At 47.4% G+C, this 18587-nt stretch overlaps 1 protein-coding gene across 1 annotated transcript in view; it reads right to left on the reverse strand.

Annotated features, from left to right (window-relative positions):
- LOC306915140 (inner centromere protein A-like) overlaps positions 1-18587 on the reverse strand; it is a gene marked incomplete at its 5' end in the record, with an annotated part of 35859 nt that overhangs the window by 694 nt on the left and 16578 nt on the right. The window contains one exon of the mRNA XM_079492389.1: positions 1333-1585. Coding sequence (XP_079348515.1) covers positions 1333-1585 — 253 coding nt within the window. The remainder of the gene's footprint in view (positions 1-1332; positions 1586-18587) is intronic.

Raw genomic sequence — 18587 nt, forward strand, 5'->3', positions numbered from 1 at the left:
CCATGTCTTCAACCTATCAGAATGCATATTACGTTCCACAATGACTTGGGCAGAAAGTGCTTTTAAGTCAACTTTGTCTGTCAAGCATTCTGATAAGCTGAGAATATAGGCAACTAGAAAAAGTGCCCCTCAGGGCACAGGTCTCCACCAGGATAGGAGCGTCATGGCGTTCATGATTTGCAGCATTTTGTACCAAACGGGCCACTCCTGAAAACTGTGGAAGCCGATTGTAGTCAATCAGAGTGGAATACGAGAACAGACCTGTCTTGATCACATGACTATAGAGATCATGTGTACCGATTAGTGTGGAATGTGAATAAAATCTGCAGGCGTGATATCAAAAAATGTGTTTTACATGTGAATGGGCTCGAGGCATGTGCAATACTGTGGCTGTCTTGGTTGGCTTTCCTTTTTTGCTTGTTTTTCTTTTTCTTTCTGTTTTGCTTCATATGGTATGGTGTGGATGATGGCATAGATGAACTGGAGGAACCCCCCCCCCCCGTCCCAATGTTTGTTTCGTCTGCCTGTAAAGTATGTCTGTAAGTAAGTAACTGTATGTGAACATTTTTAAAAACCAATAAAAATATTAAAACAGAAAAAAAAAAAGTGTTTTACATAAGTTCCCCGGAGCAGATCACTCAAACGTTCCCGGGACCGCATGGAGGCAGTCTCGGGACCGCTTGAAGTGTACTCCGATACAGATCGATGCAATGTGAAAGTATCAAATACAGTTGATTGAAGTGTACTCCGATACAGATCGATGCAATGTGAAAGCATTGAATACAGTTGAATGAAGTGTACTCGAGTGCGGAAGAATGTGAATCATGACCAGGCAATCGTATTCGGGAACAGTTTGAATCAAACTTCATTCGTACATTCCAGTGTTTGTCGACTAAAACTAAGACGAAAAATGTGTGGACAAGAGATCCTGTATAAGTCATTTTACACTTTGTTGCATGCTGAAAATAGCAGATCTACAAGCTCACAACGCGTCGAGCTGCGACACGGTGTGAGCTTGTAGATCGGCTATTTTCAGCAAGTGTAAAATCAGTCATTACGACGGCATTAAGGACCGCCAAAATACATTTTAGTCGACTAAATCAACTGTAGATTTAGTGGACTAAAATCTTACGACATTTAGTCGACTAAAACTAGACTAACACTAAAACATTCCAGGTGACTAAAATGTGACTACTAAATGAAAACTATTCAAGAGACTATGACTAAAACTTGATGCCAAAAACAACGCTGGTGCAGAAGAATGTGAATCATGGCCAGCGGGGGACCAGGCAATCGTATTCGGGAACAGTTTGAGTCAAACTTCATTCGTACCCTCGGCCCAGGACGGGATGGGTTTCCGTGGTGCCGACTCGTCGTCGGTGGAGTCGCTGCTGTTCTGGTCCATCCCGTAGTCGTCCTGGTTTGAGCTCAACGCCACCAGCTTGTTTCCACCCTTAGGAGAGATGGCGTAGGACACTGGAGAGGGGGACTGCTGCAGAAAGGGGTGCACCTCAACATCCACAGTCACATTGAGACCAGCAGCAGCCATCATCCCCTTCCCTGCTGGAGTCTTCATCACAGAACTCTACAAGAAGTAGACGGCGGGGATTAACGTTAGCTCTTACAGATCAGCATAGTTAATGCGAGGTCAGAGTCTTAACAAAAAGACAACGATCATGATCACAAAGAATATCGACGTGTATTTAACCCATTTTGACCTGGGAACGATTCTACAAATGTCTTCTAAATTCTGACAGTTTTCCGAAAAACCCCATGTTTCTATGTCAGTCGTTCTCAAACATTTTCACGTCAAGGACCCCCAAGATTATATGTAATTGGGCGCTGACCCCCATCTGAAAATATGTAGTTCCAGGGACCCCCCCCCCCCCCCCCCCCCCCGAAGCAAAGATTTGAGTTAAAAACGTTCGCTCTGAAAGAATATATATATTCAAAGATTTGCACTACATTTTCCCGATTTTTCAAATAGCTATAACTATTTTTCAATGGCTAAAGTATAACAATGCTCAAAACACCAAAAGGGGTTCCCGCCCTAAAATGGGTTAAACTAAGTGTGTGTGGCTCTATAGCATTTATTGATGCATTCATCATGCAGGGGTTTACCTCAACACAGTCACATTGAGTCCAGCAGCAGCCATCATCCCCTTCCCTGCTGGAGTCTTCATCACAGAACTCTACAAGAGACCACAGGGACTAACGTTAGCTCTTACAGATCAGCAGTTACTGTGAGGTCAGGGTCTTACAGATCAGTTCATGAGGTCGGAATTTGGACTCGGGACTCGACTTTGACTTGAGTGCCGATTTTGATGACTTTGGACTTGCTTGATCAATTAAAAAAAAGAGACTTGGACTCAAAAGTCGGACAATTTGTCGCAGTGAAATTTGTTCTCCGCATTTGACCCATCTCTTGGAGCGGTGAGCCGCAGCCAAGGAGCGGTGAGCTGCAGCCGTGCCGCGCTCGGGAATCATTTGATTAGACTTGTTGAGTTGACTTGGACTCGACTTGTACCTGAATGCCAAAGACTTGTGACTTGAAATTTAAGTCAAGTCTTTAAGTCACTTAATACCTTACAGCAAGACCAAATATTTAAAAAGTGTCACATAAGTGCTACATCCATCAGATCATCATTGCTATAGTGTTCAGTAACACTCAGTGTCAACACAATGGTTATTCAGAATAAAGACGCTAGAGTGCCCAGCAGATATACATTTTTTCCCCTCAATGAAAAATTCCCAAAGACGACAATGTGTTAAATGGCTCTACATGGTGATGGTAGTCATTGCTATAGTGTTCAGTAACAGTGTTAAACCTCTATATACTGTGCACATATTATTACCAACACACGCACGCACGTTATTGTATTTATATTAGTTTATTTTTGCCAGAGAACACTATACAACAGCAACACTATACAATGCTGACTGATAAAAAACTAAAATGATGCCAGACAAGAGCGACAGATTGTCTGAAATAAAAGGTGACAAACCAGATAAAACACGTTTACCACACACAATGCGTCATTTAAACAAACGTAATTTGTTACAATACAAATATTTACAAGTGTAAATGGATCTATCAAGTATTTCAAGTCTGTGCTTATTGTTATTTGATGGCCGTTCATTACAGCGAGAACTGTCGGAGGTGGGTCGCCTGCCGCTTTCTATGAACTGACCACTAAATACAAAGAGCACCATAGGAAACAAAAAAAAAACGAAATCCATATAATATAAAAATCCCCATCAATCTAAGGCATGTGCAACATTATATATTTATACTTTAATTAATTAACTAACTATTCTATTCTCCTATAATATGGCACGGCATGGTCTCCAACAGAGACGAGTTAAGGCACCATGGATTACAGTGTCTGATTGTCAGTGATCCTAGTAACAAGATAGACCATGATTACCATAACAGATCTATGAAGAGGAAATCCAGGAAACCGTTTCTGATGAGGCTGTGTGTGTGTGTGTGTCAGAGGCGTATCTACTATAAGGCGAGGGCAGGCGTTCAGCCTTTGTATCCTACTCGTCTGGCAGGTATATCTCTTTGAAAACCTTTAGTGCTACGATTGTGCGCGGGGAGACGACAATTAACACATATCTTGCCTGCCCAAAACGTAATTCCTGGATACGCCACTGGTGTGTGTGTGACTGTGTGTGTGTGTGTCCTTCTATAAGCCAGGGGCAGCGCTTACATAGATCCAGATTCATACCGCATATTATTGGTCATGGGGTTTTAAACCGGCAATCCACAACTTTCACAACCAACCCGAATTTCAAATCCGGGTCCCCCAGGCAGCGAGAACATAATATTCCATACAGATTGGTCAAAACAACATCTTACTCACTAAATATAAAGTTATGGATTGCAGCTTTAAGCTAAATGCGGATCCATCAGAACTCCTGACCTTTGGAAATGATAAATACGTACAAGCACTGTGGAGTTATGCCTTATTTTATACTTTAATGTGCATCGTGTCGCACACTGAAAATATCCGATCTACAAGCTGCTTGTGTCCTCGTAGATCTGCTATATGTTCTGTCAGGAATGCATTACGGGAGGACCCAAAAGCAGGCAACAGGATGCAAAGCGGACTATATTCAAAGTGTTTATTTCACTAGACCAAGATAGGGCAAAACAAAGGCACAGCAAAAACACATACACTCACTTGACAGAGGTCTATGGACCAACAAGGACACACTGCAACCAAAGGGCTTAAATAGACAGGGGTAACAGGACACAGGTGAACTCAAAATACAATCAACCACAGCATAGGCTGGGGGACTAAAAGGACACAGGTGGAAACACTGACAAAATACAAAGTAGGTTAGACAAGGTAACTAACAGTAACTAGGAAGACAGGAAACACTAGGAACAATACTACAAAATAAGAAACACAAACAGTCAGGAACACATGAGCAAAAACATACAAACATACTGAAATCAGTGAAATGACAGAAATACATATTAAAGTCCAATATCAAAACTAAGGACAGTCAGAGTTCACGGTCCGAGGAGCGGATCGTGACAGTACCCCCCCCTCCACGGACGGCTCCTGCCATCCTTCAAGGACCCCCACCCAGGGCGGGTGGCGGGGGCCAGGAGGAGGGAGTCAGAGGCAGGGAAAAGGGGTACAAAACAAAAAAAACAGGGTCAGCTGAGTAGAACAGGGCAGGAGTGGACTCTGCTAGGGAAGGGTAAAAGGCCACTAAGTGGCCAGGACAGGGCCGCACAGAAAACACTGAACTGGGCAAAGGGCAGGGCAATTAACACAGAACAGATAGAAAGGGAGCCAAGCCAAAACTGACAGAAGCATACGGACAGGCAACACACTACAGACAAAGAAAGACAAGACAAGTGCAATCAAACCAGACAGACAGAACACAGACAACAGACATCACAGACTAGCCAACGGGGCAGGCAGCTAGCTGTAAAGCTGATAACCGGACAGAGAACAAGAAAACACTAACAGACAGACAGCAGAACGCACATACAAACGTCATACAAACCGAATCACACAGAAAGGCAGGCAGGCAAACACACACACAGACAAGCACATAGACAAGCACACAGACAGAAGATGTAACAAACCGAGAGACAGACAGATCAACTGACAGACAAGCAGGCAGGCAGACAGACATGAGGTTAGACACAATAGGCAGGTAAAGGGGTCAGAAGAAAGACTGGAGGACTGGAGAGTACATAGACGGACAAACTGGTGGGCAGACAGGCTAGCGGACAAACATACGGGGAGACACGCTGACAGGCAGAACGGGAGACAGGTTAAAGGGTCGGTAGGTGGACTAACTAGACCTCTCATTGTCGGGCCGGACACAACAGGATGAAACTGAGAAGGGGGAACAGTCTGGGGGAAATGAGGGACAGGGGAATGAGGAGCAAACGGGCGGATGGAAGGGAAAACAGTGGGGTTGGACTGGGGAACTGGAGATGGAGGACTAGCTACAAAAGGGGCAGAACTACAGACAGGGCTGGGGGCCGGGCTGCAGATATGGCTGGGAACGGAGCTAGATTTGGAGAGGGGAGACAGACAGTGAGGACACATGGACTGGGGCACCTGAGAACAGTGAGACTGGGGTACAGGGCAAGGAGAACCAGAATCAAGTGGTTGAAGAGCAGTCTCAGGGTCCAGCGGCTGGAGTGCAATCCATGGGTCTGGCGACTGGGGAGCCAGCCAGGGGGACAGCTGCTGGAGTGCAGGCTCAATGTCTTGCTGCTGTAGTGCAGGCCCAGGTTCTGACCGCTGGAGGTCAGGCCTGGGGTCCGGCAGCAAGAATGCTCCCCCAACATTGGCCGTGAAAACAGAGGACAGTTTGTGAAGTTCGCAGTTGTCAGAAGGGAGAGCTGACAAAGGCAGTTCATTGGAGATGGCTGAAAAGGGTTCAGGTGGGACAGGTGGGATGCCGGTGGGGACAGCCGACGAGAACTGAGGGGGGACAGGTGGGACGTCGGCGGGGACAGCCGAGGCAGATACAAACATGATGTCAGCGGGGGGCACCGACGCAGGAACAAACATGTCGGCGGGGGCCGCCGACGCAGGAACAAACATGTCGGCGGGGGCCTCCGACGCAGGAACAAACATGTCGGCGGGGGCCTCCGACGCAGGAACAAACATGTCGGCGGGGGCCTCCGACGCAGGAACAAACATGTCGGTGGGGGCCGCTGACGCAGGAACAAACATGTCGGTGGGGGCCGCTGACGCAGGAACAAACATGTCGGCGGGGGCCTCCGACGCAGGAACAAACATGTCGGCGGGGGCCTCCGACGCAGGAACAAACATGTCGGCGGGGGCCTCCGACGCAGGAACAAACATGTCGGCGGGGGGTGCCGACGCAGGAACAAACATGTCGGCGGGGGGGCGCCGACGCAGATACGGGCATGATGTCGGCGGGGGCCGCCGACGCAGGCTTTGACGTGGTGTCGGCAGGCGCAGCCAACGCAGGCTTTGACGTGGTGTCGGCAGGCGCAGCCGACTCAGAAACAGACAGGGTGTCGCTCGGACACAGAAGCACCTCGGCATGGCTGGGTAGTAGCAGCGGAGACCCGCCGCCACCGTTACTGGACAGCTGGAGAGGTGCACGCAGGTTGCCGGGCGGGTGTGCACGCTGCTCGCCGGGCGGTTGTGCACGCTGCTCGCCAGTCGGTTGTGCACACTGCTCGCCGGGCGGTTGTGTACACTGCTCGCCAGTCGGTTGTGTACACTGCTCGCCAGTCGGTTGTGTACACTGCTCGCCGGGCGGTTGTGTACACTGCTCGCCGGGCGGTTGTGTACACTGCTCGCCGGGCGGTTGTGTACACTGCTCGCCAGTCGGTTGTGTACACTGCTCGCCAGTCGGTTGTGTACACTGCTCGCCGGGCGGTTGTGTACACTGCTCGCCGGGCGGTTGTGTACACTGCTCGCCGGGCGGTTGTGTACACTGCTCGCCGGGCGGTTGTGTACACTGCTCGCCGGGCGGTTGTGTACACTGCTCGCCAGTCGGTTGTGTACACTGCTCGCCAGTCGGTTGTGTACACTGCTCGCCAGTCGGTTGTGTACACTGCTCGCCGGGCGGTTGTGCACGCTGCTCGCCAGGCGGTTGTGCACGCTGCTCGCCAGGCGGTTGTGTACGCTGCTCGCCAGTCGGTTGTGTACACTGCTCGCCGGGCGGTTGTGCACGCTGCTCGCCAGGCGGTTGTGCACGCTGCTCGCCAGGCGGTTGTGTACACTGCTCGCCGGGCGGTTGTGCACGCTGCTCGCCAGTCGGTTGTGTACACTGCTCGCCAGGCGGTTGTGCACGCTGCTCGCCAGGCGGTTGTGTACGCTGCTCGCCGGGCGGTTGTGCACGCTGCTCGCCAGTCGGTTGTGTACACTGCTCGCCGGGCGGTTGTGCACGCTGCTCGCCAGGCGGTTGTGTACGCTGCTCGCCGGGCGGTTGTGTACGCTGCTCGCCAGGCGGTTGTGTACGCTGCTCGCCAGGCGGTTGTGCACGCTGCTCGCCAGTCGGTTGTGTACACTGCTCGCCGGGCGGTTGTGCACACTGTACGCTGAGCTGCAGTTGAGGCCCACCGTCGCTGAACAAGTGCGGAGATTCGCCGTCGCCGCAGGTGGACAGCAGGGGAGCCTCAACGTGGCTGGGCAGCAGTGGGGCCTCGCCACTTCCGTCGCTGGTCGACAATGGAGGCTCACCGTCGCCGGAAAGCAGGGGCTCCTGGATGCAGGGCAGTTGGGAGCGTTTGTTGGTGGCGACGACGCCCCCTTGCCCGGTTCCCCCTGACGATGGCCAAACGAGACCCAATGTACGGACCTGGGGCTGAAGAGGTCTCCGCATAGACTGGCTCGGGGAACACAGGGTCAACAGGGGCAGGTTCAGGACCGACAGGCTGGAGACCTACAAACCCTAGTCTGATAGACTGGGGCTCAGGCTGGGCACTGGCAGGCTGGAGTGCAGGCTGGGAAGCAGACCTCTGAAGGCTTGCAGATTGTGAGTCAGGAGTATCGAGGAAGTCTTTAGCCCACTGAGGTAACGAACACCTCAGCCAGGGTTTACAGGAAACCTCCCTGCGTGCTAAAAAGAGAGCCGCTTGTCTTTTTTCTTGACTGGCGGCCCTTCTCCACTCACCCTGGTAGCACAGTATGGAATAAGTTGCTTCATAAAGTTCATCTTCCAATGAATAAGCAACTGGGTCCATTCCCATGTTGTCAATCTCCTCTGGGGCTGGTACAGGAATGTCTTCCATGTCAGACTGCTTCATAGGCTTGCTCCAAACCGGCATGGTGAAAATAATCAAAAAACTAAACTTGCCCGCTGGGTCCAAACTGGTTGGTCCATACTGTCAGGAATGCATTACGGGAGGACCCAAAAGCAGGCAACAGGATGCAAAGCGGACTATATTCAAAGTGTTTATTTCACTAGACCAAGATAGGGCAAAACAAAGGCACAGCAAAAACACATACACTCACTTGACAGAGGTCTATGGACCAACAAGGACACACTGCAACCAAAGGGCTTAAATAGACAGGGGTAACAGGACACAGGTGAACTCAAAATACAATCAACCACAGCATAGGCTGGGGGACTAAAAGGACACAGGTGGAAACACTGACAAAATACAAAGTAGGTTAGACAAGGTAACTAACAGTAACTAGGAAGACAGGAAACACTAGGAACAATACTACAAAATAAGAAACACAAACAGTCAGGAACACATGAGCAAAAACATACAAACATACTGAAATCAGTGAAATGACAGAAATACATATTAAAGTCCAATATCAAAACTAAGGACAGTCAGAGTTCACGGTCCGAGGAGCGGATCGTGACATGTTCAGTGCACCGCACCGGCACGCCACTACAGTTAAGTATAAATAAAAGGAGTCAGTCGTACATGCCTAGTTGCTACTTTATAAGTGTGAGGAACTCTATCCTGGTTTTGGGGTCTTCTCTGAAAAAACCTAACATGGTGTTGGTCACTGTACTGGCATTGATCTTCTGGACGCCACGCATCTGCATGCACATGTGCCTGCAACACAAAACACACAAGTCTTTCAACATGGGTCGCCGAGTGTTGACACGCTCATATGGGGTCAACATGTGCTTTGTGTACTGCTGCAATATTTTGAGCAGCTTTAGAACGTTTGTCACATTCCAGCTTCGACTGTACAATTTACAATTTAGGCATTTAGCAGACGCTCTTAATCCAGAGCGACTTACATTAAGCAATAACAAAAAGCATGGCATACATCACATATATAAAAAGTAGTTATCGTGAATCATGCGTAAACTAAGAACGTAACAGTGGAGTATCTATGTAACCTATACATACTATACTATATAATATATTATACATGTGTACTATAAAGTGCTATGACTACATAAAATGCAATTCTAGAGCTGTCTACATAACAAGCTATAAGTCTGTTTAAAATACTATCTAAGTCTACATAATGTGCTATCTAAGGGGCTAGGCTAGGGCAAGTGCTACGGGCCATGGTGGAGTCTGAAGAGGTGGGTTTTCAGACTATGGCGGAAGATTGGGAGTGAGGCTGCAGTTCTGACTGTGATGGGATGGGACTGTAAACACTGGTGCGTGTGTGTGTGTGTGTGTGTGTGTGTGTGTGCGTGCGTGCGTGCGTGCGTGCGTGCGTGCGTGCGTGCGTGCGTGCGTGCGTGCGTGCGTGCGTGTGTGTTGGACTCACTTTGCCTCTATCACCACAGCAACCCCCCTTGGCTGTAGAGCTTCTGATATTGTCGTGGCAATCTGCTTTGTGAGTCGCTCTTGAACTGAAGGAGACAAGAATGTTGAGCCATCAAGACGAAACGCAATAGATGACATTTCATAGCTTCAATGAGTATGAGTACATTAATGCAATATATATATATATAACTAGTACATCTGAAGTTTTTTGGAGGAGGTCTACCTACTCTTCCACTGAGGCATTTAGTCCCCATTTACACTGGCAGCCAAATCTAGCCCGAATCAGATCTGTGCCACATCAAGATTGAAATCCGATTGGTTTAAATGGTCACATGACTCATTTAAACAAATCAGATTCCAATCTGGATGTGGCACAGATCTGATTCAGGCTGGATTTGGCTGCCAGTGTAAATGGGGCCTTAGACCCTGGTTGTCATGAAGCCCCGCCCGAAGCTCATGAGACCAATATCTCCCCCCCAGTGACAAGTGGGGATTCCCTCTGTTCCCTCTGCAATATTAATACTAATACCTCAATGTCCTAATCACACATGAACTCCTAAGCATGAAGTCTATGAAACATGTAATAAAAATGTGCGTCTTACCTTGAAACCTTAGGCTGAACATCCCTACAATCCTGCAACCAGAACGAAAGAGCTAGTTAGTCCACGATCAGACATTCTGTTGATCCAAATCAGGGGCGCCCGGGCTCTTAACATCTATAAATCATTCACTAAAGTGGGAAGAACTAAAGGTACACTATTCGTCGGATGTTTCCGACTTATGCCCTCCGCCAATGTCCCATAATGAACCCATGACCTCAGGGGGGTTCAGCTTGTTCCAGAAGCTGACGAAGCAGTGTGTCTTTTTACCCCCCCCCCCTTTTGTTTTTTGCATAAGAGCCCAGTGCTTTGATGTGTCTGTCTCTCTGTCTGTCTCTCTCTCTCTCTCTCTCTCTCTCTCTCTCTTTGTGGATCTAGAAATGGACAAGAAGGAGACAGACAGAGACTGTGATCACATCGGTGTGATTCCCACAGGTCCGACGGGATTTTCTCATGGCCTGACAGGCTGGTGAGAGGACGGTGATATTGGCCACAGGGCTTAGAGTTTAAGCCACCAGAGAAATGCACTGAGATAACAGAAGAACGCAGCCAGTCGGCAATAATGTCAACGTACAACCAGACATTGTGGCCACTTTCACACTTTCACAGCGAGAGAGAGAGAGGGAGACAGAGAGAGAGTGTACACCACCATGCATCTGTGTGTGTGTGTATGTGTGTGTGTTTGTGGTTTACCTTGCCAGCGTGCTTAGTCCGACCACCTTTTTGTTTGGCAGATACCCAATATGTACCTAGAAGCGATAACAGTAGACACTCGGTCAAAGATCGCACAGCATGTACCAAAGGCTCACCAATACAAAATGACATCACTGACGTCACGAATGCATCTCGGTGCGCACGAGCTACGTTAAAGCTGCATTCCGTGACTTATTTTAAAGAATGAAACGTTTTAACCAATCCGTATGTTGATACAAAATAACTGACACATCTGCAGTGGTCGCAGGTGGTCTCCCAGCTCTTCCATTAAGATATTATACTGCAGTATACACACACATGCACGCAGTACACACACACACACACACGCACACACACGCGCGTGGGCTCACACACACACACACACACACACACACACACACACACACACACACACACACACACACACACACACACACACACACACACACACACACACACACACACAGAGGCACACACACTTACCACGCCATAAAATGGCACCATGTGATGTTCACAATGAGAGAACATATCTATGTCCTTCACTATTACCATCTCGTCATGGTCCTCGTCGAATATGGCATCATTCATGATGTCTATGGACACAAACACATAAAAAGAGAAATTAGATGCCTGGGACCCAAACTAGTGAAAATAGCACAACACGTCGTTTTGCGTTTTTCTTTAGGACATTTTTTTTTTCTCCCTGGAAATAAAAACGTCTGGGCATGGCTGAGGGAAGTAGGGGTGCTGGGGGGGCTGTAGCACCCCCTCCCCCCAGGCACAGCCCCCCTCGAACAGGAGGGGAAGAAGAAAAAAAAGAATAAAATATGCTGTATCACAGTATTGGCACCTTATCCTGGTTAATTGCCTGTGTCAGTTCGTTCATATAACTTGCGTGTGGAGAGGGAAAGTAAAGGCCACGTTTGCGCGTGATGCGCATGCACGCGCATTTTTGCGGCACGCGCTACGCGCGCACCCCCTACTAGACGCTCAGCCCCTGCGAGTGTAAAGTACTTCCCGCGGGCCTGCGTCTGGGTTTCCGAGGCTACTCAAGTCCTGACCCATAAAAATTGGTTTGGGAAACAGTGTGTTAGACTTGTTAATAATATGGTACAATTGTTGTCAGGTATAAAACTGGTTGAGTAGCACTCCCTGAGGCTCCTTATAAGAGCAAATGATCTCCCCTGGGAAAGGGGGGGTGTTTGCCTCTACTTGAGTGGTCTCGCATACAAGAGACGGGGGGGGGTTCGAATCACAGATTATTGCAGCTTTCACATTACGGTATAGTAGGCCTACTAGGCCAGGTAGGCCTACATTATTTAGATGTGGTCTAATGAGAAGCTGTTCACAGAGAGACATGAAGCAAAGAATTGATAATAATTGTGTGTTTGTGTTTGTTGTGTGTGTGTGTGTGTGTGTGTGTGTGTGTGTGTGTGTGTGTGTGTGTGTGTGTGTGTGTGTGTGTGTGTGTGTGTGTGTGTGTGTGTGAGTGAGTGAGTCGCTCGGTCGTTCGTGAGTGAGTGAGTCGTGAGTGAGTGAGTGAGTGAGTGAATGAAAGATTTGCCATGGCCAAAATACATTAAAATCCAGTATAGACTACTAGCTTTTGTTTTTAAGTATATCTGCTCTTTGTTTTTAACTTTGGGCATGCTGTAGCTTTGTTGTTGTTGTTGTTGCACTCTATTATTGTGTTTCTAAAAGCTTCATGCTAGTAAGAGCTATGGGATATCCGAGTTTTCCCTGAGATAAATAAAGTAGCCTGCTATTATCTATCTATCTATCTATCTATCTATCTATCTATCTATCTATCTATCTATCTATTTGAAAGAGACACCTTTATTTAAGCCAATAAAGAGACATCTTTAACCATTTAAGCCCCATTTAACAATTTGGCTTTTTTTTTTCTTTTTTTTTGAGGGAACATTTTTAAAGTTGTATTAAACCCTTTTTTAATCGCCTATATATAATGACATGCCCACAGCAGGAATGAAAGTGGTTACAACGAGAGACCAAACACAGGAATGAAAGTGGTTAAAAGAGAGACCACAACTACAACAACAGGAATGAAAGTAGTTCAAACAAACAGACGTGTTGCAGCCTGAGCAGGACACCGAGGACAGACTTGCAGACAGTGCAGCAACCAGAGGTATAATAAGTCTTAATATTACCGTGGATGTTTTCGTGGTAGCCCTTGGTGAAGAACTGCCAGGTTTCGGCTGCGCGCTTCGGCGTAAGTAACAAGCCCTGGCGGTTCGTGTCCTCGCCCACCTCCCGCAGGATGGTACTGAACGCCTGCAGGGAGGGCAGCCGCGACGCGTCCTCCGCCTCCTTGCGGGACGTCTCGTGTTTGCGCTGGAGCGCCGACTTCATCGCCTCGATGGACAGCTCGCCGAAGCCGCTGCCGTTGTTGTTGCAGTGGAACTCCGCCACTATGTCGTTGCCGTTGCAGTGGCCGTTCATGTTTCTTTTTGGTCGGGAGGAAATGGGTCTATGTAAATAATGTAGTATTTACTATGTATTTTTTTGTAATGGTGATGAATAGATGTTGGAGCGGCTGTGGCTAGTAATGTGCCATGTCTACAGCGTGCAGGCTTTTATATTGCCTGCACTTCTACAGGCGGTGTCCACTGTGTTCGTAGTACCGCCCTATTTGCATAACTTCCCAATTCGTCACAACCGTGATGACCAAAGCAAAACACTCGTCACCAATGAGTTAAAGCTACAGATTGTTAAAATAGATAGGCCTATGGCAGGTTTCAGGTAACTTTATCTGAAGTTATCTGCATTGCACACAATCTCCCGGACATGCTGAAGTGGCCACGGTGTTGCATAGACTACTCCACTGTTGCCAGGGTGACGGGGACACGCTCGAGGCATCATGTGTCTCATCAGGAGGGATAGCGGACGTGTAAGGATGCGCAGCGGAACCAGCTGGCCTCTTTCACAGACTCCAGAGCACTGTGTCACAGCAGAGATCGGACCAGGTCACTTAACCCATTCTGGACGGGGAACCCCTTTTTGGTGTTTTTAAGGATTATGTTATAGTTTAGCTATTGAAAAAATAGCGCGCAATGAGCTTGTAGATCTGCTATTTTTAACTCAAATCTTTGCTTCTGGTGGGGGGTCCCTGGAACAACATATTTTTCAACCAGCGGCCAAATTCATATTATTCTGGGGCTCCTTGACATGAAATAGTTTGAGAAAAACGTAGGTTTTACAGAAAACTGTCAGGATTTAGAAGGCATTTGTAGAATCGTCCCTCAGGTCTACACAGGTTAATAGTCCTCTGTTCTGTGACGCAGCCAGGCTTCGGCTCTCTACGTGTACAGTATTCTAACCGTACACGTCACAATTACATTACACCGATAATGAATCACTTCATTGTGGTGCTTTTTCTTTTTTTAATGGCCCCATAGAGATGCTTTTAAGACACAAAACATAACATTTCATGGAGAATGGCTTCAAGACATGCTATAATAACTACTGTATAACGTGGTCTATTGTAGCAGTAACTGCAATTCCCAGAAATCAATTATTCAATCATTTATTTTTTAATGGAGCAAATGGGATTTGAGATTCACAGGCCTTACGTAAAATGGAATGTGTTGCAAAACAAAAGACCAATTTCTCCGCTTTCTTTCCGTAATTGCGGAAAGGTCAATGGTCCAACACTGGACATTAAATTCCCCCTATCTCCTCTTTAACCCATTCTGGCCGGGAACCCCTTTTGGTGTTTTAACTAAGCATCATGTTATACTTTAGCTATTGAAAAATAGCAGATCTACAAGCTCATAGCGCGCCACCGAGTGGCGCGCTACGAGCTTGTAGGTCTGCTATTTTTAACATCTGAATGAATGGGCAGAGACCTACTGAAACTCCAGTGAAACTATAATAATCGGATTAACTCATGCACAGAGGCCTGCCCTGCCAGAAAGTCTGCTACCACCCAGGCAGAACGGGCAGTCAATATGCCTACCGTACAAACACCGTACTGCTCTCTGGCTGTAAGGCATGTGTGGGTCGAGATCGTACAGGATTTATAGGATATACACAGTATTTGCATGACATGGATCCATATCCCATTTTCTATGGAAGATTTATGGTTCGTAATAACATCAGTACTCCCTCCCTGGCTCCTTCACACACACACACACACCTCAGCCCATATTTCAGTATGTGTGAGAGTTGTAAAACATCTAAGAAAATCTGACCGAAATAAAGCATGAAAGATTTTTCTTTACCCTACACTTATTCGGAACATTTGAGGCAAAATAAAACCAGTTTCTGCCTGAATCAATTAGTACAATCAGCATACTTCATGTGTATAGCAACATAAGCAGTATTCTAGTCCCTATGCTTCTGGAAGGAGCTTCAACTATTTATTACTTGGCTCTATTCAAGGAAATATACCTACAACTCCTGGTGATCAGAGAGCCTGGGGGCCTTGTTAGTCAGAAGACCACATACAGACGACAGATTTGCAAGTGCAGCTACTCATACAGTAAATGCTGTTGGTGTAATTAATATCCCTGCCATGTATATGAATTGTACGTACACTGATCTATTTTTATTATCCTATTTTTTGCTTTTGTTTCTCTCTCTTTCTCTTTTTTTCCTTTACTATTACTATTACCTGTGTCATACATGGGCAACTGGCGGCCCCGGGGGCCACATGCGGCCCCCACCTTCACTTAATGTGGCCCTCAGGTTAATATTGGAATACTGATGAAGTATTTATTTCATTTCTGTTATAATTCCAATCATGCAAACATGACCGGCTTTAATTACTCCAATTCCAAAATAGCAAAAAAATCATTCAGGATTTCAATTAAATTATAGCAAAAATAGCTGATCTACAAACTCAAAACGCGCGCACTGCGACGCGTTTTGAGCTTGTAGATCGGCTGTTTTGGGCTTTTTGCTATGACCGTAATATGCAATGTGGCCCCTCTGGAGTGACTATAGTGGCCCTCTCCATCTTCAAAGTTGCCCACCTCTGACCTATGCTATAATACTGCTACATTATAATAATACACTTTATTTATATAGCATCTTTTTCAATAAAGTTACAAAGTGCTTTAACAATTTAAAACCAAAAAAATCAACCAAAAAACAACAACAAACAATAACAGTATCCGTGAGAATAGATGCATTGATTTCTGCTGTTAGCACATTTCTGAGCTAGCAAAGCTGAGGTCCAATGGGAGGCTGTTCCAGAGTCTAGGGGCCTCCCCGATGGCAAAGTCTAAAGGAAGACGACCAAAAAATAAGTTTTACTTTCATGTACCTGTGCACAATAACAACCGTGAACCTTGAAACTCATCTAACATCTAAATACAAAGGCTGGATTGGTTGTGGTTTTGCATAATTTATGTAGAGTAGAGTAGACCACCCACACCCACCTCACAACCACCTGCAACCCCCCAGGCACATGTACTAATGGTGTTAACTCCACATGGCCTGAAGCACCACAAACACACAGATAGAGACACGTCCACACACACACACACACACACACACACACACACACACACACACACACACACACACACACACACACACACACACACACACACACACACACACACACACACACACACACACACACACACACACACACACACACACACACACACACACACACACACACACACACACACACACACACACCACACCTCCAGCTGCTTCACAGGTGACAACACTGAGGAGCACGACAGATAAGAGTGGAGAAGAAGTTGGTGCAGTGTGGAGTGTGGAGTGTGGCGACTTATTTTATGCCGGTAGCTATGAGGATTTACATTTTACAACAAGGCACGCAATGGTCTGGCCCCAGGCACCTCGGCTGGTATTCCTGGCAGTGTGCCGCGGGTTCGACTCCCGATCCCGACGGCCTTTACTGCATGTCACCCCCCCATCTCTCTCCCCATTTCCTGTCAGCCTACTGTCTGTCCCTCCATAAAAAAATAAAATAAATTAAAGGCGAAAGCCACAAAAAAAACATAAAAAAATGACTCAGCGATTCGGTTTCTGTGCATTGTTTCATTTTCACAGTGAAATTTTCGTGACATCACAGAATCGCTGTGTCATTGTGGCATCACAGCAATTCTGTGACGTCATAACGGCACAGAAATTTACTGACGTCATATGACACAGCGGTTCTCGTGACGTCATATGAGTCATGACACAAATGATTCTGTGATGTCATAATGACACAGCAATTCTGTGACGTCATATGACACAGCGGGTTCTGTGATGTCATATGAGTCATGACAATGATTCTGTGATGTCGTATGACACAGCAATTCTGCGATTTCATCATGTTCTCTGCCTATAAGCTTGGGGCGGGACAATGTATGTTCAGTGTGACTGTGTGTTTTGTTAAGTATTCGTTCACGAAATACTTCACTCTATGGGATGTTTCCCTTGCGGAGCAAAAGGGCAGAAACTTCATTAATATACTCCCGCAGTACATATTAATCCATGTATGTACTGCGGGTTTAAGACTGATGACGTCAGACGCCCTGCTTCTCGAAGCATGTAGTGAGCGCCTACGTCATGCGTCTTTATTCGCTTTCCTTCTGCCGAGCTGTTAGGACAGGCTTCTGTTTTTGAGTCAAGTGTTTTGGGCGATTTATACCTTGAAAACCGGACAAGAGTTACAAACTCGAGTACCGTAAGGTTCCCTAATACCTAGACTTTCTTCCGACAGAAACTTTTCACGAAAAACTCTGCAGAAACAAAGCTCTACGGTCTGAGTAAGTTCTAGCTAGAACAATTTTAAAAAGACCGCCTTTTCTGACTAAAAGGCTAGTGCTAGCTACAGCGTAGCACCGCGCTAGCGGTTAGCTTAGCAAAGCTCTACCCTTTTTTCTCGCTAGCTTCTCGTTTCGGGGCTAGGACGCCCGCTACCTTTGGCTTAGCTTTTCTCTCCACGAAGGATCTATCCTTTTAGTTAGCTAGCTCGTTCGGGGGCTACGAAGCCTCTTACTCGCTAGCTAGCTCCTGCTTAGCACCGCAGCCGCGGTTTGTTAACGAGGGTTCCTCCTTCAACGTTAGCTAGCTAGTTTCACGCGGCTAAGAAGCCCTTTCACTAGCCTAGTTTTCACCTTTAGCTACGCGGCCGAGAAGCCCTTAGCAAGTTAGCTTTCTCCACGTTAGCGGACACCGACGCCCTTTCACAAAGTCAGCTAACTCCTGGACCCCTTCACGACGGAAGACTACCAGCATGTATTCCCCGTCGAAGGAGTCCGCCGCCGCCGCGAGACGCCGCCGCAGAGGCATTGTTCTACGACCCCAGAAGAGATGCGCTGTGGCGGGATGCGGCAACACGATGTCGGGCACCGACAATCACCAGGTATGTCTGTACTGCCTCGGCGTACAGCATGCCCGCGACGCCCTGGATACCGAGGACTTATCCCATTGCCCTAAATGTGGAACAATGGACGTAAGGTACCTGAGAGGAAGACTGAGGCGCGTCGAGGAATTCTACAAGAAGTACGAATTCAAAGACGGCCATGCTCCGGAATCCTACGAGGACCCCGGGCTCGATGACTATGCCCAGGAACCTCCACGGGCCAGAC

Source organism: Electrona antarctica, assembly GCF_951216825.1.
Source record: "Electrona antarctica genome assembly, chromosome: 22".
NCBI lineage: Eukaryota > Metazoa > Chordata > Actinopteri > Myctophiformes > Myctophidae > Electrona > Electrona antarctica.